The 24752-nt window shown below is 35.6% G+C and overlaps 1 protein-coding gene across 1 annotated transcript in view; it reads right to left on the reverse strand.

The window, feature by feature from the left end:
• Positions 1-10575: 10575 nt before the first annotated feature.
• The window catches only part of UBR3 (ubiquitin protein ligase E3 component n-recognin 3), a 226825-nt gene continuing 212648 nt past the window's right edge, over positions 10576-24752 (reverse strand). Inside the window, exons 36-39 of the mRNA XM_053907819.1 lie at positions 18894-19073; positions 14214-14423; positions 13298-13437; positions 10576-12996 (exon numbers count right to left, since the gene is read on the reverse strand). Coding sequence (XP_053763794.1) covers positions 12879-12996; positions 13298-13437; positions 14214-14423; positions 18894-19073 — 648 coding nt within the window. The 3' untranslated portion in view covers positions 10576-12878. The remainder of the gene's footprint in view (positions 12997-13297; positions 13438-14213; positions 14424-18893; positions 19074-24752) is intronic.

Here is a 24752-nt window from a genome sequence, read left to right on the forward strand (position 1 = left end):
AGGCTTATTTTAGTTCATGTTTGTTTTGCTTATCCAGCACAGAGTTGGCTTGTTTTCAAACTGGGACCCAGTAGCACTCTGGGACAGAGTAGCCACCACCCAGAGCATTGCCAGTTGCAGTGACAGTGGGATAAACAACAGGATGAATCATTCACTGGCTTTTAAAGATTATAAAGGAAGCACACATCACTTCTAATCACATTACATTGGCCAAAGCAAATTATATGGCTATATCTAGTTCAAGGGGGTAGGAATTACAATCCTAACTAACATGAACCTGAAAGTAAACTAGAAAATACTAGGTGGACAGCATTAATGACTCCAATATATTTATTATTTTGCTTTTCACATTTAGGGGTAGCATCTATCTGGTACAGATTTTGGTATGGTGTGATGGGATCCAATGTAGATACCAATATCATTTATTGAAAAGCCCATTCTCTCCCCCACTGTTATGCAGTGCTACTTTTGTTATAAATCAAGTGTTCATATATGCACAACTCTGTTTCTGGGCTCTGTACTCTGTTCCTTTTATTTATTTATCTATCCTTACCCCAACTGCACATTATCTTTTTTTGAGAGAGAGAAAGCACGCATGCATAAGCTGGGGAGGGGCAAAGGGAGAAGAAGAGAGAGAATCTTAAAGATTTTTTAAAATGTTTTTTATTTATTTTGAGAGAAGGGGGTGCAGAGAAGAGAGGGAGAGAATCCCAAGCAGGCTCTGCACTGTCAGCAGAGCAGCAGCCTTATGTGAGGTTTGAACTCACAACTTTAAGATCATGACCTGAGCCAAAATCAAGAGTTGGATGCTTAACCAACTGAGCCACCCAGGTGCCCCTCAATTACATATTATCTTAATTCCTTATTGAACTACTGTTAAGTCTTGATAACAAATAGAACAAGTCTTGTCCAGAACCTTGTTCTTCTGTAAGAATATCTTGGCTTAACTTGGACCTCTGAATTTCCATATAAAATTTAGAATCAGCATATCTTTGAGTTTTGGTTGCCTGGCAATGTAAGGAAAAAGAACATCTTGGAGTGCCTGGGTGGCTCAGTTGGTTGAACCTCTGACTTTGTCTCAGGTCATGATCTCCCGGTTCGTGAGTTCAAGCCCCACATCGGGCTCACTGCTGTCAGTGCAGAGCCTGCTTTGAATCCTCTGTCCCCTTCTCTCTCTGCCCCTCCCCTGCTTGTGCTGTCTCTCTCAAAAATAAATAAAACATTAAAAAAGATAACATCTTAATAATGAGTCTACTAATTTATAACATGTAAGTCTGTTCAGATTTTTATTACCTTTGATTTTTCACATTAATATAATTTTATCTAAAGAAGTCTTGCAAATCTCTTATTAGATTACCTTATAGGTATTTGATACTTGTATGCTTTTGTAGATAGTATGTTCTAAAATTTTATTTTTTGGTAAATAGAAATAATTGATTTTTGTATGTTGATTTTATTTCTAGTAACTATCTAAACTCTAACTGGAATAATTTATCTATAGATTCTTTTGGATTTTCTGTGTACACAATCACATCATTGTTGAATACTGACTTTATTTTTTTCCTCTTCAATCATTATTAGGATATTAGTACAATCTTGAACTAAATAGTAGTTCAGGACATCTGCTCTTGTTGCCAATCTCAAAGGGAAACATTTCAATGTTTCACCATAAATACAATCTTTGCAGGTTTTTTCTTGGTATGTAACCTTTATCAGATTAAGGAAACTATCTTCTATTCCTAATTTATTAATAATTTTAACTGTGAATGCATGTTAGATTTTTGTCACATGATTTTTTTTTGTATCTACTGATGTTAACATTTTCTCCTTTATATGTTAATGTGGCCGATTACATTGATTGGTATTTTAATGTTAAACAATACTCCTATTATTTGAGAGATAAACTCAACTTGGTCATAATTTGTCATGGAAAATTTCAAACCATGTAAAAGTTGAGAGAATAACATAAAAATTCCCATGTACCCATCCTCCAGCCTCAATAATTACTAGTACATAAGCAACTTTCTTTCATCTCTATTCCCATATTCCCATTTCCCACCCTCACCTCAGATTATTTTAAGGCAAACCCTAGACATTATGTCATTATTATCATATATACATCAGTGTATATCTCTAGAACTCTTTTTCAAAATATAGCCATAGTTTTTTCAGATGGGTCTCTTGTAAACATCATATGTTGGTTTTCTATTTAATCTGGGCTCACACCTTTTTCTTAACCAGGAATTCAGACTATTTCCACTTAATGTAATTTCTGTAAGTATGGATTCAAATGACTACCTTCTTACGTAATTATATTTCTCTCTACTGACTACATTTCTTTTTCACTCCTTTCATGTTATTTTTGATTGTTTTTTATTATTCCACTCTCTACTCCCACATTATTTTGGAAGTTTTACCCTCTTTCTATTCTATATTAAAGATTTTAAAAATTACCCTAGAAATTTACTTTCCAAGGTATAATGTTAATCTTATTTCTTTTACCAGAAAGTATTGAGTATGTCCCTATATCAGGTGAAATAAAAAGCCACAGAGGTAAGATGATTAAGCAGTCTGTTCCTTGAGGAACTTTAGTTTAAGTCAGGCCCTTTATTTTTCTTTTAAAGAATCTCTAGGTTTCCCAAGTTTAGGCTACTACTTTTTTTCATTATGTAAACACCATATGTTTATAAAAAGAACTAAATATTTTATAAGCTTATTGTAGAGATTATCAACAGTCTATGACATCTTTTTCACATATTAATTTTTTGGTTTCAGATCGCTATTTCAGAGAATCCAGCTGCTCTGGATCTTGACAAATATCTTTCTACACATTATATCTATCCTCATAACAACCTTATAGTGAAGCATTATCATCCAATCAGGAATGTGATTTCAGTGAGATTAATTTTCCCAGGATCACATGGCTAGCGAGTGGTAGGCTGGATTTGAATCTAGATCTGCTTGTCTCTAATGCTTATACTTTTTTCCACCATATTACATGGCAGGATTTATCAAAATGAGGGCTAGAGAAATTGTAATGTGTATTAATACTTTAAGAGTACATGATTGTCACTTGATTTTATCGAGATGTAATTCACATACCATAAAATTCATTTTCTTAAAGCGTATTGTTCAGTGGTTCTTATTATATTCACAAAGTTGTACAACCATCACCATGATCTAATTCCAGAATATTGTTATCTCCCCCAAAAGAAACCCTTTTTGTATTAGCAGTCATTCCCTATTTCCTCCTCCCCCAGGACCTTGGCAATCTTTAATCTACTGTCTGTCCCTATGGATTTGCCTATCCTGGATATCCTAGCTTTTTTCTGTAGACTTTGTGTCTGGCTTCTTTGACTTAGCATGTTTTCAAGCTTCATCCATGTTATAACATGGATTAATGCTCCACTCCTTTTGGGGTTGAAAAACATTCTATTGTATGGATATACTACCTTTTGTTTATCCATTCATTGGTTTATTGTGGAGAATGTTGCTGTAAACATTTGTGTGCAAGTTTTTATAGGACCATGTATTTTTTGTTCTCTTAGGTATATACCTAGGAGTGTAATTGCTGGGTCGTGTGGTAACTCTACGTTCAATTTTTTGAGGAACTGTCAAATACAGCAACATTATTTTACATTCCCATCAGCAAAGCATGAGAGTTCCAATCTCTCCACAGTGTCAGCACTTGTTATTGTCCATCCTTTTGACTACAGCCATCCTAGTGGGCATGAAATAGTATCATACTGTGGCTTTGATGTGTATTTCCCTAATGGCTAAGGACGTTGAGCATCTTCTTACATGCTTATATGCCGTTTGTGTTATCTTCCTTGGAAAAAGTTTATTCAAATCCTTTGTCCATTTTTTAATTGGGTTGTCTTTTGGTCATTGTAGTTCTTTATATATTCTGCATATTAAGCATTATCTATATATGATTAATGAATATTTCTCTCCCATTCTGTGGGTTTCCACTTTCTTGATAGTGTTCTTTGATAAAGAAGTTTTTAATATGGATAGAGCCCAATTTATCTTTTTTTTTTTTTTTTTTTGGAGGAGCTTTTTTTTTTAAGTTTGTGCTTTAGGTGTCATATCTAAGAAACTATTGCCCAATCCAAGGTCACAAAGACTTATAACTGTTTTCTTCTAATATCACCTTTACCCTTTTCTGAGACCATGTAAGAAATTTGAAACATTTCATTTATCCCTGCAGCTTATATTCTATCATTGTCAAACACTCACATACATAAATATTGAAATCCCATATAATACATTATATTTTGTGCAACATGTTCATTTAGTTATACTCACATATTTACCACAAATTTTGTTATTTCTTACTGAAATTTAATCTTCCACCAGGGTTATTTTCTCTTTGTCTGAAAACCTTTTTTTTTGGGGGGGGTGGATTTCCCTTCTTTCCTTAAGGATCTGTTGCTATTAAATTCTTTCAATTTTTATTTTAATGTCTTTATTTTGCCTTCATTCTTGAAGAATATTTCTGTTGTATAGAGAATCTTTGAGTCATTTTCTTTCAACACTTTGAAGATATTTTTCTACTGTCTACTTGTTTCCAATGTACTATTCAGAAATCAGAAATCTGGAGAGTAGTTCATTCTTTTTCCAGTGAGAGGCTGTTAATATTTCTCTCTTCCCTTTTTTATTTTTTGGCAGTTTCACTATGATGTGTCTAGGTATGGGTTCCTTTCTATTAATTCTACTTGGGTTCTACTGACTTCTTGAATTTATGGCTCAATGTCTTTCATCACTTGCAGAAAATCCTGTCATCTCTTTCAATATTGTCTCTGACACATTCTGTCTCTCCTATCTTTCTGGAACTTCAAGTATGTTTGACATTTTCATGATGTCCTCTAGGACTTTTACCTCTCTTACCTATTTTCCATCTTTTAGACTCTTCTGACCTATAATCCAGTCTACCAAGTCTTTCCTTAGCTGTGTCTCAAATGATTACACAGCTCCCTTGAGTTTTTTTCAGTACCAGAATTTCTAATTGGCTCTTTTTCTAATTAAAAAAAAAAATCACAATTTTAATATCTAGAATCCCAGTGGCCTGTTACTATTCTTTTTCTATTGATTCTGGTTTATGTGTATCATCTCATCATGTTCCTTTACTTTATTTGATATATTTCTAGAAATAACTTTAGAATTTGGATGGTATCTTCCAGAGAGGAAGTTCTTTCTTTCTGCTAGTCACTGGAAAGCATTAGCAGTCTATAACCAAGACTTTTTCTAGAGCTGGAATTGCTACCTTCACTCCATCAGTTCTTCTGCTGAAGTTTTCCCAACTTGCGGTTGGATGAAGCCAATCTTTTAGTAGATTTGCTCAGAAACACTCACATTTGAGTGCTTATAATGGTTTCTTTACAGTGTTGGTACTTGAAAGGACAGCCTGACCTTAAAGAAAATGATTGGGTGACTTTCTTTCTTGGGGTTTTTGAAAGTTCTGCTTTGCATGTTGCCTTGCTTTACATGTTGCATGTGAAGTCTGACACAGCATACTTACCTTGTCCTTCTCAGGTATTTTCTCTTTTTGCGTCTGTAGGGCCTGAGAACTTCTATCTGTATAGTCTACTAGTGTTGTTCTAGGGTGTGTCTTGGATTTGATTAAGGGTCAGTTTTTCTGGTACTCTGTGGGCTCTTTCAATATGAACTTGAGTCTTCTTTTATTTGAGGAAAGTTCTCTTAGTCTATGTCTTTTTAAAAACTTTACATTTTGAACAAATTTTAGACTTCCAGAAGTTACATGAATAGTGCAGATTTCCTATATATTCCTGTTTCCTCTAATGTTAACAACTCATATAACTATAGACAAATTATGAAAATCAGAAATTAGTATTAACTATTAACTAAACTCCAGATCCAATTTGAATTTCACCAGTTTTTTCATTAATGTGTTTTTAGTGTCAAGATCTTGTCCAAGATCCCACATATTACAGTTAGTTATTCCTCCTTTGGCCCTTATAGTCTGTAACAATTCTTCAGTCTTTCCTTGTCTTTTACCTTGACACTCTGAAGAGTACTGCTAAGTTATTTTTTAGAATGTCCTTTAGTTCGGTTTGTCTGATGCTTTCACATGATTAAAGTTATGTACTTTTTGCAATTTTATTACAGAAATAATATATATTTCTCAGTAAATCATATTAAGGGGTTCATCAAGTCAATAAGCTTTATTCCTGGTGATAGTAACTTTAATTACTGTATTAAAGTGGAGTCTACCATTCTCTACTATAAAGTTACTATCTTACCCTTTGTGGTTAATGAACATCTTGGGAGGCCTACTTTGAGACAGCACACATACTGTTGCTTCTTCAACTTCTGTCCACTTATTTGGCTTTTAAAGTTTTCTTCAGTAAGATGGGCCCCTAATAATCTCCACCTCCTGATACTTAAACACCCTTACATAAATCCCTCCCACATTGCACCAGCGTTGGTATATGTGGCAGAAGTGATCATATGCCACTTCCAAGATTAGGTTGTAAGACACTGAGGCTTTCATCTTGGGCTTTTTTATGTTCTCAGTCTCTCCTTCTCCTTCTTTTGGATCACTTGTTCTAGAGAAAGTCGGCTGCTGTGCTGTTATCAGCCATGGGGAGAGTTCCACATGTCAAGAAACTTAAGTCTCTAGTCAACAGCCACAGGAGCGAGTCTGGAAGCAGATCCTCCAGCCCCGGCCAAGCTGCCCTGGCTGATGCCTTAATCTTATGAGGGACTCTGAGGCAGAAACACCCAGCTAAGCTACTCTTGGATTCCTAAACCTCAGAATCTATGAAGTAATGAATACTGTTTCACTGCATTAATTTTATGGAAATTTGTTATACAGCAATTGATAACTAATGTAGTCTGAATAATTTAATCTGAACTTAAGAGAAGCCAGAAGTGTCTATGTTTTTTAATCATATTAGCTATTGTTTCTATTGTCCAAATGAGAAACCGAGTGTGGGAGACATTGAATTCGCGATCTAAAAGTCATTCACAACCCCTTTTTTCCTCCCTGTATTCCTCTAGCATAGAAGCTCAAAAGCTAAAACACTTACCTTCCCAGATTTCTTTGCATTTAATAGTAGCCATCTGATAGTACTAATGAGATGTTATGTAAAAGTGTGCTGGGAAAGGGCTTCTCTTGAACACTGGACAAAGCCTTAGGAAGAAGCCTTTGACCTTTTTTCCTGTCTAGAAAACAAAGTTAGCAGCCATCTTGGTTTTGTTTTTACAGCAGCCTGGAGACTGACAGCTGTTTTGTAGTCATGAGGATGAAAGCTGTAATCTAACAATGTAGAAAAGGAAAAAGGTAGGGGTCTAGATCCATAATTATTTCTTTGTGCAGCTTCGCCTTACTGGTCTGCCTACTTTGACTTCCTTTTCCTTGAAACTAGTAAACCCCTTACTTCTTCAAGCCATTGTTTTAGTCAGGTTTTTTGTTTAAAAACAGGGCACATTCCTAACTAATATAATGAGGTGCAGTGAGGTCATTCAAACGCAGGTCTGCTGACTTCAAGCCCTAGATTCAGATGGTAAACCATCCCATCTGAATACAAGCAAAAACTAACTGAAAGTAGGTTTTGATGCAGACATGGTCAGATGTCCTGCAGACAGGAGTATGACCTGGCCATTCTAGGGAGAGTCAGAAAATTGCGTTCTTCTCCTCTACTTCCTTGTCACTTTTCTGCCTTCTCACCTCCAGAAGCTATACTTTGGCTTCTACCTCTACCACTTCACCAGAACTAATCCTGGCAAACTGTGGCTGGCACCCTGTTTTTATAAGTGAAGTTTTGTTGGAACACAGCTATGCCCATTCACTTACGCATGTCAATGGATGCTGTTTGCATTGCAATGGCAGAATTGAATAGTTGAGACAGAAACCATCTGGCCCTTTATACAAAATGTTTGCTGACCTCTGCTCTAAACTAAGGCCATAGTGCTCTTTTTTAATATCACAATCTGCCCTAAAGTCTTACAATGACATCTATCCTTTTTTTTTTTTTTTCTTTTTTTGGTCTTCGCTTAAACATCACTTCCTCCATGTGGTCTCCTTTGAACTCCCCAAGATACACGAGTCCACTGGTTCCCACAGCCTTCTGCCTAATGTGCTGATAACATCTATTTACTTGTAATTACATACTTAGTATTGTTTTCCACTAGATAGTAAGCAAACACCCCTTCTGCCTTGTTCAGTGTGGTATCCCCAGCATTTAGCTCAGTATCTGACACATAGTAGCCACTTAATAAATATCCCTTGCTCTCCCTTACTTTACTGAATTCTGTCAAGTCTCTTCTGATACTATCCACTTCTGTCTCTACCACAGCTCACCTAGCTGAGCCAACCATCATGTCTTCGCTCTTTGAATGGGTATCTAACAGGTCTTCCCACTCTGGATCTCTCTCCACAGTGCAGCCAGATTGATTTTTCTAAGACACAAATCTGAAGGCTTATAAAAACAGTTTGTAATTTAGATTTTATTCATCTCTCAAAAGTACCTATGTTCGAGTCACAACGATTCCCTTTCAGGTCTGTAAGTACAAGTTCCCTTTCAACCTTGGATCTTTGCCAATGGCATCCCCTTCAACTGACTGAAACACTACTCCCCACACCTCCACTTTCACCCAGGTATCTCCTACACAGTATTTGGGATCATCACAGACATCTGTATCCCCTGGAAGCCTCTTCATACTCCCAAGTCTGGTTTAGAGGTCCCTACAATAGTACCTTATACTCCACTTTCCTCCCTGCCAGCCTCCCCACCCCCAACACACAGCATTTGTAGCATTAATCACACAGAAAGCTATATGAGAAAAGCTTATAGGTTATCTGGCTTCTTTTCCATTGTATTTCCAGTATGCATCACTGCCTGTCACATAAGAGGAGCTCAATAAATATTTACTGAATGGATTCAAATGTTTCAACAGTAATTTGTCCTGATTCCAAATGAAAACTTTGAAAACTTGCATTAAATCTGCTCATTAAATCTTATCATGAATTCCAATCCTATACCCCTCAATTTACTTAGCATGGGCCCCACACTCATTCCAACCAGCACTCCTAATTCTCTTACCATCTGATACTGCACCCACCTAATTCCCAGTCTAACTTGTACCTTTAAGGTCCTGGACTGCTGATCTCAGGAGCTCTAAAAAGTCATAGAACCTTTCTAATTGGGTCCATTCAAATGTTATGGCCTCTAACCCTATTGGGCTCTCAATATGACTTCGTGGTGCTTCTCCTTATTTCTAGCCTATTCTCTCCTAGCATATGCATGAATCACTTACCACTTAATCAAGCCCCCAGATACACTAGGCCTGCTCACTGTCAACAGATGATCCTGCTCCTCTGTCATAACTTAAGAGGGAATCAGATATGAATCCTCTTAGTCTGCTCCAGACTTTCTTCCCTTTCCCTTTGTCTCTTTTCCTTTCTCTTAACCTGAAGCCTTTATCTGTGCTCTTGACCCTACTTCTCTGGCTTGCTTTTGGGTTCTGCCGCATCAGGCTTGGCATTGCCACATTTTATATGGTAACTCTACATAAGGTCCCATTATGCCTTTTCATTGTGTTGCCTCAGCTGGAGTCACATTCACTCCACTGCTACTTGATTATGGCACAGCAGAATGGTAGATAATAGCTCTTCTGTATTTCATATGCCTCATTATCAAGGGAGCTTGAAGGGTCACAACTTAAGAAGTGATCCTGTTGCCATCCTTCTGCCCACTCCAGCTCATCCAGCCAGATCATAAAGGAAAAGAACGATGTGCTATAAATGGGACTGAGACAGTCACAAGTCTTCTGCTCTCCCACCAACCATCACATGTCATACATAACCCCCAGTAAATGTATCTCATCTTGGTGATTTGATTCTAGAGCTTAAAACCCTGTTGTGTTTTGTTTTGTTGTTGTTCAACATGCCCTTAAAGATAAGCCAACAACAGGAACTTGAGAGTCAGCCATTACAATTCCGGAGATGGGATAGACTCTTGTGTTGTATATCCTCTTATGCTGCTGTCACCTCTAAGTCTTCAAGTGTTTTCAAATCAGCATCTTTTCCAAGTCACAGAAATCAAATCAGTAAATATCCAAATACATAAAACAGAAAAAAAGATGTGTGAATACAAATGGATTCCTAGTTGATAACTGCCTGGTAAACTGCAGGGTGGGAGGGGTAGGGGTGAACACCGTCAATTCCAGCACAACCACAGATCACTCAAAATAAACAGACTCATAAAGCACTTCAGATTTCTGAAGTGTAGCTGGAATTTTCAGAAAGCAGCAAGGACCACACAGTGTTCCTCAGATCTGCATATCCACTTCCTTCTCTCCTACTTCCAAAAACACACACACTTATACCAAGAGCTTTGTATTCATTTTAAGACAAGGACAGAAGAAACAGGAACTACTATGTAAACAAAAGGTATTAAGGGAAAGCAAACCCTTTATATTTAACCCTACCTTAAAGCAACTATTAGTTATGTTATGCTTTGATCTTTTCCACTATGCTCACTTATATATATTATTGTCAATACCTTTGAAAAAAAGAAAAACATGTAAGAATTAAACATTTTAAGGACCTTTCACAAACCAAATGACAGTAGGTTTTTATTAACATATCTTACAATGTTGATTATTCCTAGTTTTGTAATCTCTGCTTAATTATAAAGATTGATTTAGCCTCTACAGTAATGTACTGTATTTAAATGATCATTCATACAAGATATCACACCAGTACATTTTTTTTTTTTTTTGAATAATATACACACATCACTCTAGCTTGGACCTGTTATTTTTAAAAGTGGGTTTATAAATGGGACTTATAAAAGTTATGGGGGAAAAAATTAAAGTTCTAGTTTAGCAGCATGCATGTATGTAATTCAAGTACAATTTTCAACCAAGTGCTTTTTAAAAATTTACTGGTGACTAATTCACCAATATCAAAATAAACACTATCAAATACCCAAATTTTAATGTTAAGGCTAATATTTTCACTTCACATCCATATGCACAACCATAAAACATTCCATTTTAAATATGTAGTAATCAAAGTCGGAATACATTATACCATGTATATATAGCATCAGAGTTTCAAACTGTAGAATTATTCAAGTTCATGAATCCTGTAACAGTATTTACTAGAGATTTAAATTAGCATTTTGCTCTTCAACCACACTTACAAATGGTCTGGTATTCATAATGACCGATGCAAAAAATATGACAGGCTGAACTTATGATACAGTATTTAAAAAAGTAGCAATGTGTTGGAAAGGACAACTATTTAGTTAAACAGAATCAGTCTCATCTTTCAGAAAGTTATCTTAATATTTTGGAAATGTATATAAAAATAGCAAGCTATTTCCATGTATTTTATTGTAGAGCTATAGGTCATTTTTTGACATTTTGAACACATTTGAACATGTACTGTTCTGCTCTATTGTAATGCAAGACCATCATTTAATGTCCATTTTCACATTCTGTAATGTCATGTCATTTGATAATTTTTAGAACATAGATCTGACTTTATTTTTGTATTTTATCATTAGATGCTTTTTAGTTTTTTACATGTAAAAATGTAATTTTATATAACAAGCCATGGAAGTCCGAAGTACCAGGAACTGCTTGATAGCACTATATATTAAATAGTCATCAAATTACTAAATAATTTGGAAGAAAAATCTTGTTAGCAATATATAACATGCTTTTCTGTAATCTTCCTTCTCTATTTATAGAGTGGGTTTTAGCTCAATCATTCCCATTCTTACTGATTAAAACCCCGACAAACATAAATTGCTTTTCGCAGCAGCTTCTAAGAAGAATGCAGATGCGGCTCATTCATGAGGGCCATCACCACTGAGCCTCTTCTTTTCCTTTTGGGAAACCAAGCAGAAATAGCAGTGATTACGCTGCACAAATACAATATAGATGAACCTCTCGAGATGATAGGGAAGTTCCAAAACTAAGCTTCATTTGTGGGTAAGTCTGAGCATTTCCAATTCAATCATTTAAACAAAAACTTGGTTGGTAATAAAAGGGGGGCATGCACAAAACCAAAATCTGCCATGTGTATGCTCTTAAAACTTTCGATTTTACACCAAAATCTATTTGTTAATACCTCAAGTAATTCATCCAACTGAAATGGCAAATTTTGATTTTTAACGACTCCCTCCCCCAACCACACATATGTCCCCCAAAATGTACTGTATTATATTAACAGCAGCTATCTACTTATTTTACAACTATTTCAATTATTTACCTGGGGAGAATATTTATGAAATTCCTGAGAATGAATTAAGTTTTCAGCAAAGCCTTAAACTTTTAACAGATTCCCCACAATAAGAAAAAATTTTAAAGTCCTACTATTAGACCAACTTTTACTATACAGTATTTCACATAAATCATGTTTTACATTTTTTTTTCTAGTTACATACAGCAAAAATCTCAAATCAACACAAGAATGGCAGAGGGAAAAGATGCACTGTGTTTAGCAGATGCAAATTAAAACACACAGATATAAAGAAGCAGTAAAACTTTAAATAAATCACACCCACTCTAAGTATCAATGAATAGCTGATATGCATTGCTGGGAGAATAATTTTTAAATGATTTTGTCAACAAGTTGTGCTTATTATTAATTGTGGACTTAAAAAAAAAAGGACCATTAAAGAATGATTTAACTTGTTATTTGTTATGTTCTCCAGATACTTAAAAAAAAGTTTATTATACCATTAATGTCATTACCAAGCACCTAATTTTGGAAAGGCTTCATAATATATGTTTTCTTTTTCTCTCTCAGCAAAAGCGTTAATCCCCAAAACTAAGGTAAAGCTTATTGTTGATAAATTCTTAATGAAAATGATATAATGCAATGCTGAGGTGGTGAATCACAGCCCATTGTAATGTGGACCCCATCTTTTATTGATGTGATCAAAAGTATGAGAAATCCACTGCTGCTCAAGAACTTTGTATCTTTCTTTACAAATGTAGAGAGGCTTGCCTCGCCTAGAATAAAAAGGGAAAAAAAGGCATTAAAAGTAATACAATACAGTGAAGATTTCACACACATTAAAAAATAGATTCTTTATGGTAAAAATCTCATATAGTAATCTGGTTTATTTCCTATTTCCTGAGCATATGGACGTGGAAAGTATCTCAAAAACTAGAAATAGCTCTAAAGTAATGACTGTCAGAATTTCTTGATAGAAAACATATTTGTTATTACAATTACAAAGCCAGGAATGGTACATTGTTCTTACTGATCAAACCTCAATAAAACATTTAAATATATCCATGTGCATCTAACCTAAGATCCCGATCTTCTTCTCCGTGAGCATCCAAATACACAGAACCCCACAGGCAGAAGCGGTGGCCTCGAATGATGATAATCACTGATGCATTGATTAAAAGGAAAATCCCTGTTCCAGCACCACAGTTCTGAGAATGCTAAAAAATTAAAAATATATCAATGATCTTCATGATCAAATGGACCTTATAAGAAAATAAAGAATGCCTTAATCTTCTAAATAATACTGAAATATTTCTTAATTTTTTTTAAAGTTCACTGATCCATTTTGAGAGAGAGAGAGAGAGAGAGAGAGAGAGAGAGCGAGCACGAGCATACAGGGGAGGGGCAGAGAGAAAGGGAGAGAGAATCCCAAGCAGGTTCTGCACTGTCAGCATAGGAGCCGGAGGCAGGGCTCATGAATGGTGACACCATGACCTGAACTGAAGTCAGATGCATAATCTACTAAGCCACCAGGTGCCCCTACTTAAATTTTTAATAAGATTTCATCTAAGTTAAACTTATAATTTCATTCTTAACACTTGATTAATAATACATTAGGAGGAATTTGGGTAAGGATTACATGGGAAAACAATTAAGAGCCAACTTATATCTAACTCTGAGACTAGCATCCACAACAGCAGGCAGGACTGTTGTTTCATTGTCCATCATTTAAGAGCATGAGCCATTAAAGGGCAATGGGAGTAGGGAGAGGAACTGGAATTGTACTTAAGAAAAGTATTACTCACTTGAATTTTTTTTAACCTTTCTACCAGATTAAAAAGAACAAACAAAGGAACAAAAATGAAATCCTTGCGTACTGTGCATTTAATTCAAAGAGTAGTTAAATATGAAGAGTTGGCTTCACCACATATACCACATTTCCATGTGACAGATTTTAGTTTTCATAAATTGTATATTATCTACTATTACTTACCAATACACATTCACAGTAACTCTGTTGCTTGCAGCAAAGTCCTTTCAGGCATACAAAAGTACCACAAACAAGGCAAACAGCAGGATCTTTAGGAACTTTGGTGCAGACGCTACAGGTCTTTCTGTGGTAGTACTGAAAAATGGTGTTATAATTCTCAGGCAACTGGAGCAGGTGTGGTAATTTCCATCTTGACTCTTGGATAAGCAAGGCCTAAAATATCCAAAAATACTCATTAGTCCTTTGTATTTAAGTCACTAACAAAAAAATTTTTTTTTCAAAATACTGTACTTATTTTTTAAAGGCTTGTTTTGTTTTTTGTTTCAAGTTTTTACTTAAATTCTAGTTAGTTAATATATAGGGTAATATTGGTTTCAGGAGAATTTAGTGATTCATCACTTACATATAAAATACAGTGATCATCACAACAAGTGCCCTTCTTAATACCCATCACCCATTTAGCCCATCCCCCACCCACTTCTCTCCATCAAGCCTCAGTTTGTTCTCTATAGTTAAGGGTCTCTCATTGTTTGCTTCCCTCTCTCTCTCTCTTCTTTTTCCTCTTCCCCTATGTTCATCTGTTTTGCTTCTCAATTTCCACATATGAGTGAAATCATATGGTATTTGTCTTTCTGACTTAAAGGCTTTTTTTTTAAAGAAAAAGCCTCTGTATGCATGTGGTATATCTTCTTTGTTAAAACTCTTCTCATTTTCATTTTACAAATGACTAAAACAGTGCTTCAACAATTACCAATCTCTACTTTCATATGTAGTTTCCAATTACAATATGATGTCAGTTTTTAGATTAAGCACATTGAAACCTGTTAATACTTTACAAGAAAAATATTCAACATAACTGAGAAAGCATGGAAAATATATCTAGATGTACTTGTTTTTAAATAGGCTTAATGCAACATTTTAAAAAGTTAAACATTTTTAAAACCCAAGTTTTGATCTTTCTCAGATAAACAATTTATTGGCTTTTTTTTTTTTTTAAAGGTAAGGTCATAGTTGTAACTTATTATTTCTACCTCGATACTGTATAATCTAGAATCTCCTTCTTAGAAGATGTAAAATCTACTCACACCACAAGCTGTTAAGGCCTTTTGTATCCATAAGTGCTGGGGCTTACAACTGTTTTCAAAAATTTTCTGCTCTAAGTACGAAAAAACCTGCCAAATTAAATTTCCCTGCATACTATACTTTATTCGTTATTCGCAGTTGTACAAAAATACTGGTAATAGCACTAATCTTCTTCTAGATGCCTCTCCATTAACATTTAAAATAGATAAAATGTAGTATGAATCTATTATCTCAAGAAACTGTATAGAAGGCAGGCAATTCATATGGTGATCACTTCACATTACCTACAGCCATAATCCATCTAAATCAAAGCAGTACTTAAGCAGCCAGCTTGGCACTTATCAATAAGGTCATGGATAAAGTAGCCATGGAGGCAAGAGTAAGGACAGCATATGGCTTACAATATGCTACTTGCCTGTATTCAGTGTCCAATCCCACACTGCAAAGATTGCATATTTTGTAATGGGTTGATTATATTACACTCTTCCATCAGTGGAAGGAATAGCCATTTGTCCTCACTGAACTTGATACTTATCTAGATTAGGTTGTAAATTACCCACTAGCTCACACCACATGGTCTTAAAGAATTCTCTTCAAACAAAGAGATATAAGGCCAATAGGTAGATGTCTATGGAATTAACTGATTCTAACATATATTCAAAAATCTGAAAAAATTGCTGATCTTTAAATGATGAACTTACTTTGCTGATCAATTTTTAGATGGCACCAGCTGGAAGAAAATAACTATCAAATGGGGTATACGCTCCTACAGAATGAGGTATACAGCCTAAACCAGCAACCAGTATATATGGGTGATCATTTTCTCACAGATTAAATGCACCAATCTGGAAACCAGGGAGTGCAAAGTGGTTTTGGCATCTCTCAAGATTACACCTAAGAATTCAGTTTTTTATTTCTGTTTCCCTGCTATTCTGAATTCCTGTTCAGAGGAATTCATCCATCAGAGGATATAATAATATTTCTACCAAATTAGAAACTCAATGTCATCTGGCCATTTTAGGTTCCCCACATTACGAGGAGAAGAAAGGAATGGCTTACAGCATTATCTGGAGGGACTGACCTTGACTATCAGGAGGAACTGAAATATTGCTATACAATTAGCAGCAGTATGTTTCGAAGTTAGAGATCTTCCACCACCACCCCCCCACCCCACCTGCCATGTCCCAAAACTGTTGCAATCAAACTGTCTGCCTATAACCAAAGAATCTTAGCTGGTATAAAAAAATTAGAAGTAGTAATTCAGGCTATCTTTCAAGGGTAGTTTTGTTAGACTATTCAGCTCCAATCACTGTTTATCTTGTTCAAACTTAAAATTCCAGGTAAAGAAAATCTGGTTGATCTGGGTCAGGGTAAGGATTAGAGACAGAACAGAATGGAATAGGAACAAATACAGGGATGCAGGTCAGATATAAGTACATTCAAATAACTGGTAAAAATTCAATGTAAGTAGAAATAAATAAATGACTACTATTCTGGCTCTAAAACAAATCATTATCACTCAATTTTACAAAAAAGATTAATTATTTTTAAATGATGCTTTTTTTTTTTTTTTTTTTTTTTTTAAGTAGGCTCCATGCCCAGCATGGAGCCCAACACAGGGCTCAAACTCACGACCCTGAGATCAAAACCTGAGCTGAGATCAAGAGCTGGATGCCTAACTGACTGAGCCACCCAGGTGGCCCTAGATGATAAATTCTTATTATCCATCAATATCCATACCAATAATCATATATCGAACATGTAAGCTTGCTATTATGCAGTCAAATGAGTGAATTTTTATCTATTGCTTAACTCATGACTCCTATGAAGACAAAAAATTTTAAGTACACTTATCACTTTCTCCTGTCCTGGTTCTACAATTATACCCATCTCTTACCCCTAGTCATTCCTTATAGGTTTTGAGACATCAATATGTAACTTCAGATTCTAGCTATAATCTATAAATAAACTACTACATAGGACAAAATTTTTACACATAATATACAAGGTTCAATGTCTTGAAATTCTCTTTCCTTTTAAAAAAAGAGCATGAGATATTATCTCCTTGAGGATTTCAACAAAAAACAAAATGAACAAAAGCAGAGATATTTTTTATTTATGCTTACCTTGCCTTTATTATTCACCCAGTGTTTTAAAAATTAAGTCTAGTCTGACACCTCCCTCTAAAATACTCATTTTCTGTCCCTTGATGTTAAAATTCTCATTTTCCCTGAAACATAGCCCTTCTTTCATCAGTTCTATTTCTACCAATGATATCATCCTACAAGTTAACTGTTTCACAAATATTTATTAGGTGACTAGTCTGTATCAGGTACTTTCTAAGAGCTAGGAATTCAAGGATAAATAAGGAACAATTTTTGCTTTTGGAGCCCCCATTCAGACATATTAAACAAACATAAGTGATAAATATGGCAACTGTTAGTGACCATGGCAAAAGTACTGTCATACAGCACAACAGAGAGAGGGGATTAGAACTGAAGAGGAAGATGGGTTATCAGAAAAAGCTTTATAGAAGAGGTATGTGTATCTTAGCAAAACCTTAATGGGTGATTAATTCAACATGAGAAGGGTAGGAAAACTGCTTTAGATAAGAGCAACAGCAATAAGCAATAACACAGATGTTTAAAAATAAACAGCACACTTATGAAACATTCTTCTGTGGTCTGAGCAAGGTGGTAGCAGGGGAGTGACATAGAATGAGGTTAGAAAGGCAAGCAAGATGGTGAAAATTCTTGAATGTCATGCAAAGACTTCCTATCTTCCTCTGGCCAATGGGGTACCATCAATGGTGTTTTAAGCAAGACCACGTTTCTATCAGATCTATGTCTCCTAGCTACTACTCTTCCGATGATTTGAGTTCCAAGGTCTTAAAGTCAAGTACATCTGGTCATCAAGCCCTATATATTTTTTCTAAAATGTCTCTTGCATTGGTTACATTCTAATTTCTACTATGCCAGATTTTCTACTATCTAATTTCTACTATAAGACCAGATTTTCTTCACCACCTAAACAATCCCTGACTTTCCTGTCTCCTTCAATTTACCTACTAAAAAAACCTCCCAAATTACCTCCCTAATACACTAATTCCAGTTCTCAAAAACTGTAGTTCTACCTATAGAAGAAAGTCTGAGCACCAAACCATGGCATTCACAGCCACCTCCCACTGCCCCCACTCTATCTTTCCAATTACCTCATCTCCAAAACAAATTTTTTTACCAGCCAAGCTGGCAGCATAGGCAAATTGTAAAGTTAAAACAAGGCCTCTTAAATCTGCTAGTCCAGACCTTTGACTTTTAGGTGACAGTTCTCTTTCCAGTAAGCTTACAAGTTCCTTGCCCATCTTAAAATTGCTTTGTATCTTCCAAGTCTAGTACTATCATAATTTAATGCATTCAATAAAAATTTGATGACCTAAAACAAACTAAAAGTAATATATTAATAACTTAGGTTTGTTCACTGAAATATTTCTGCTTTTATACTCATTATATAAGCAAAACCATTTTTTCAACATCAGTTTATTAACAAATGCTGCCAAGAACAGATGACCAGAAATTTTTAATTATTATTGTTTTTACATACCTTTCCTTGTTCCGCATGTCTTTCAGTAAATGAATTTATCTCAAAACACCACTGAGATATAATATCAAATGCTGGAACTGGCCAATCCAGACAGGAGGCACTGATGAATGGATGTTCTGTTTGGTAAAACGTTGGCAGAAGTCCCAGGCAGCTGGAAAGAACTGAAAATTCTTCTTCTTCCTTTTAGACATGAAACAGGAAATTCTCAAGACATTTCATCAAGAACATTCATTTCTCATTAAAGATATTTTAAGTGTCATCCTTATCAACTGCTTTCGGACAGTAAGAAAATTTTCTTAACATTCAACTAAAGAAAAATGAAGGGAGTAGGAGGAGCAAAGGAGAGAGAATAGGTTTCTAGCTTTTATATTCAAATATCCTCGGTATTTCTCTTTGAAATTCAAATCTTAAACTGCCATACCATCTGTGTCTTCTATGTATTTATTTTTTAAATAGTGTTGTCACATTTCTGATGAATAGTCTATAGAACCTAGCTACTCTGTGAGAGCAAATGTTTTTGGGGCAAAGGGAAAGTGGCTTTTGATTAAAAACACACAGGCTGTCAGTGTGGATGAACAGTAAAAACATGGAATGCACAAGACATAGTGCAAAATAATTTGCCTGGACCCTGAATGAGTGTAAAACAGTTTTTTATTTACTCTTTTATTTAAAAAGTTTTTAAATGTTGATTTATCTTTGAGAGAGAGAGAGAGAGAGAGAGAGAGGGAGAGGGAGAGAGGGAGAGTGGAGGAGGGACAGAGGGGGAGAGGAAGACACAGAATCTGAGCTGTCAGCACAGAAGCCGATGCAGGGCTCAAACTCACAAGCCAGGAGATCATGACCTGAGCTGAAGTTGAACGTTCAACCAAATGAGCCACCCAGGCACCCCAACAAGGTCAGTTTTTAAAAGAGGGTGGAGTTTTTAAAAGCTTGAGAGATCTAAGTGCCAGCTAAGCTGAAGCTCTACTCTGTAATAAAAGAACCAAAGAATTCAGTGAGCCAAGGACACATATACTGATTTTGAAAAGAATTTGTTAGTCTTATAAACACCAAAATACACCCCCCAATCCTTCTCTAACTAAAAGACCATTTAGGAGACTCATACGTTTACTTTCCCCTGTCCACTGGATCAGTTCCTATCATCCTCCAAATTCCAGGTCACCTGGGAATCCTTTCCCGACCAAACTTAATGACAACTTAGGTTACTCAGCTCCATTCAGATGAAGTTAATCCTTCCATACCTTGTAAACACTTCTCATGTTTATATTTTCTATTAATTAATTAATTTAAAAATAAATCAGCATTTCCTATAAGACTGTGGGAGTAGTCCCTGGGGATAGGGGCTGTGTACCTCCAGCACTTGGCACATAGTAGACATTCAACACACATCTGTTTGTAAAACTGAACTCATTATGTAGATTAAGCACAAAATTCTAAAATGTACAACAAAGAAAAATAAAGATAAAAAAGCAAAATGATACACAGGCTGAAAAAGATGTTAATGTTTAAAATCTCTAGAAATGAGGCTGCAAATCCCCCATTTACATAGCTACACAAGGCATCTTAAAAAACAACTTTATTGAGGTGTAATTTATATACCATAAAATTCATCCACTTTAAGTGTATTTTGATGAATTTTGGCAAGTGTAGCCAAGTAACCACTACTACAATAAAACTTTGGAACAATTCCATCCCCTCCAAGTTTCCTTGTGCCTGTATGCCTTCAATTCCAGCCATTACTCCTGGCCCCAAGAAACCACTAATCCTGCTTGCTGTCATTATAGTTTTGGCTTTAAAAAATTTTTCACATAGATAGGCTCAAACAGTGTGTGTATATATGTATATGTGTGTGTGTGTATGTGTATGTGTGTGTGTGTGTGTGTGTGTGTGTGTGTGTGTGTGTAGATAGATAGAGAAAATCTTTTGTGCCTGGCCTCTTTCAGTTAGCAAAATATTTTGAGATTCATTCATGTTATTCTATCAGCAGCCCGTTCCTTTTTACTGCTGAGTAGTATTCCACTGCATGGATATTACCACATTTTGTTGATGTATTCACTAGCTGATGAATTCTGGCTTGTTTCAGTTTTTGACTACACAAATCAAGCTGTTATAAACATTTACGTAAAAGTCTTTATGGGAATATATGTTCTCATTTCTTTTGGTAGATACTCAGGATAGGAGAATTGTTTGGTTGTCCAAACATAGTAAGTCCATGCTCAGCTCTTTAAAGAAACTGCCACATTTTTTTCAAATTTGATTATAACATTTTGTATTCCCACCAGCAATGAGTGAGAGCTGCAGATACTCCAAATCCTTACCAACACTTGTAACATTAATTTGTACTCTTCTCATCAACAATGATGGTGAACACCTTTTTACTTACTTGTAGGTCTTTTATATATATTAAAAAATTTTTAATGTTTACTTATTTTTGGGAGGGGGGAGGAGAGAGAGAGAAAGAGAAAGGAATGGAGGGAGGGTGGGAGGGAGAGGCAGAAGAGAGAGAGACAAAGAACTCAAAGTGGGCTCCAGGATCCATGCTGTCAGCACAGAGCCTGAAGCAGGGCTTGAACTGTGAGATCATGACCTGAACCGATGTCGGATGCTTAACCAACTGAACCACCCAGGCGCCTCTCTTTCACACATATCATTCTTATGAAAAGTGCCTATACAAATTTTATGCCCACTTTGTGGTTTTTGTTTTAATTATTGACTTACAAGAGTTCTTAACATATTCTGGATACAAGTCCTTCCTCCATATATTTGTTTAATTGAGATGTAATTTGTATTCCATAAAATTCACCCTCTTAACATGCACAGTTTAGTACATTCACAGAATTGTGCAACCATCACAAACTAATTCCAGAATATTTTCATCGCCCTATTGTAAATGGAATTATTTCTTTAAAAAAAAATTTTTTTTTAACATTTATTTATTTTTGAGACAGAGAGAGACAGAGCATGAACGGGGAAGGGTCAGAGAGAGAGGGAGACACAGAATCTGAAACAGGCTCCAGGCCCTGAGCTGTCAGCACAGAGCCCAACGCGGAGCTTGAACTCACGGACCACGAGATCATGACCTGAGCTGATTAACCGACTGAGCCACCCAGGCACCCTGGAATTATTTCTTAAATTTCATTTTTGGATTGCTCACTGCCAGTGCAAATAAATTAGAAGGGTTTTTTTTTGTTTTTTTATGGTACATAGATCATGTATCCTATAACTCTGCTGAACACAGTGATTTGCTTTAATAGTTTTTTGGAGATTCCTTATAATTTGCCCACATAAAAGATTATCTAATTTGAAAACAGACGTTATTTTACCTCTTCCTTTCCAATCCAGATGCCTTTTATTTCTTTTTCTTGCCTAACTGTTCTTCCCAGAACCTCTAATTCAATACTAAAAAGAAGTGATGAGGGCAGCCATCCTGGTCTTGTTCCTGATCTTCAGGAGAAAGTTTCCTATCTTTCACTATTAATTATAATGTTAGCTATGCATTTTTCATACATTTCTTTTATTAGGCTGAAAAAAATTGCTTTCTGTTGTTTTTTTAGTGTTTTTACCATGAACAGGAATTGAATTTCGTCCAAAAAAAATTTTGACTACTGAGATGATAATATGCTTTTTAAAAATCTCTTTTATTGATATGGTGAATTAAACTAAATTAAATGATTTTTGTTGTTGAACCAACTATGCATTCCTAGAATAAACCCACTTGGCCATGATGTATTATCCTCTTCTACTGCTAATATTTTGTCAAGGCTTTTGCTTTATGTTCATGAAAGATGTGGGTTTGTAGTTTTCTCACGATGCCTGATTTGGGTGTCAGGGTAAAATTGGCCGATTAAAATGAATTTGGACTGTTTCTTCTTCCTCTGTTTTCTGAAAGAGTTTATATGTATCAATGGAATTTCTTCCTTAAATGTTTGATAGGATTCACCATGATGTTATCTTTGTTGGTATAAAGTTGTTGATTTTTCTTTTTTGGAACGATAATAATTATAGAGGTTTAATAGCTAAATCAACTTTCTTACTTTATACAGATCTAGTTAAGACTTTCTATTTCTTCTTGAGTCAGTTTTAGTAAGTTTTATTTTTCAAGGAATTTGTCCATTTAATTTACATTATCAAATTTATTGGCAAATGTTATTCATAATATTCTCTTACAGTTTTGTAGGGATGTTTCCTCCTTCATTCCTGATATTGGTAATTTGTACCTTCTTTTCTTTTTCTTATCGATCTGGTGAGGAGTCTGGCTCCTGGTTAAAATTCTACGTGTGATTTTTCAGACCTAACTATAGGCAATTCATAAAGGTTTTACTTCGCAGGCTTCGTGGATGAAAACCGCCCTCCCTACATCAGATCCAGTACACAGACAAAATGCACTGCAGTCTCTGAAGGAATTTCTAGTCAAGTTCTCAGCCCCCTACCCCCATCCTGTCACACTCTTTCATATATTTACATTCCCAGCCCTGGTACCTTATTCCTAGGCTTCTTTATCTGAGGCCTTGAGAAGGAGTGTCTTCTACTCTTATCCTTGTCTCCCCAACCCCTTCTCTATCTCAGAGTCCATAACACTGCCAGAGCTTTTAGTTCGGGGCTTTTGGGGCTCCTTCAACAGATCCCCGTATCTGTGCTGATACCCCTGATCCTCCACTGTTGTACCATTTCATTCCATAAGGGTAAATGGAACAGAAGGAACTGGCACTTCTTCTGGTCTTAGCCTCCTGCTTCACAGTAAGTGACTGAAGACCTAATTCTCTCACTTTTGGCTTGTGACTGACTTTAATCAGCTACTCTGACACCCAGCAGCTCAATTCTCTTTCTCCCAGCTCAGCTGAGCTCCTAACATTTTAGGTTTATCCATTTTACTGATCTTTACAAAAAAACAGACTTTCGACTCACTGAATTCCTCTACTGTCTCTTCATTACTCCTTCATTGATTTCTGCTCTAATTTTTGTAATTTCCTTTCTTTTAATTGCTCGGGGTCTAATTTGAAACTAGAAGCTTCATAAAGTAGAAATTTAGACAAATGACTTGAGAAGTTTCTTCAATTTTTTAAATGTTAATTTACTTACTTTTTTGTGTGGGGGCGGGGGCAGAGACAGAAGGAGAGAGAGGATCTCAAGCAGGCTTGGTGCTATCAGTGCAGAGCCCCATGCAGGGCTTGACCTCATGACCTGAGATCTGAGCTGAAATCAAGACTAGGACATTTAACTGACTGAGCTATCTAGGTGCCCTTAGAACTTTCTTCTTTTTAAATATAAGCATTTGAAGCTGTATCTCTCCAAGGACTGCTTTAGCAGCATCCCACTTTTTTGCTATGCTGTGTTTTCATTTTCACTCAGTTTAAGTATTTTCTAATTTCCTCGGAATTTCTGATCTAATGTAAGTTATTTAAAAGTATGTTGCTTAATTCCCACACATTTGGGGATTTCCATATTTTTTGTTATTGATTTCTAATTTAATTCCTGTGTGGCAGAAATGTGTTGTATGATTTCAGTTCTTCTGAATTTATTGATACTTGCATTATGGCTTGGCATATGGTATATTCTGGTGAATATTTCATGTACACTAGTAAAAAATATGCATTCTATTATTGTTTGGTGAAGTATTCTATAGATGTCATTACACCAAGTTGATTGATAGTATTATTCAGATAACATTTATACTATTTGGTTATCTGTCTACTTGTTATTGACTAGTAAGAAAGAACCCTGAAATTTCTAGTTGTAATTGTGGATTTGTCTGTTTTTTCTTTCAATTCTGTCAATTTCTGCATATGTAATTTGGAGTTTTGTTGTTTTGTGCATATATATTTATAAATGATTTATCTTCCTGCTGTATTGAGAGAAGAC

Source organism: Panthera pardus, unplaced genomic scaffold (genome assembly GCF_024362965.1).
Source record: "Panthera pardus isolate Hobbes unplaced genomic scaffold, ASM2436296v1 HiC_scaffold_10, whole genome shotgun sequence".
Taxonomy (NCBI): Eukaryota; Metazoa; Chordata; class Mammalia; order Carnivora; family Felidae; genus Panthera; species Panthera pardus.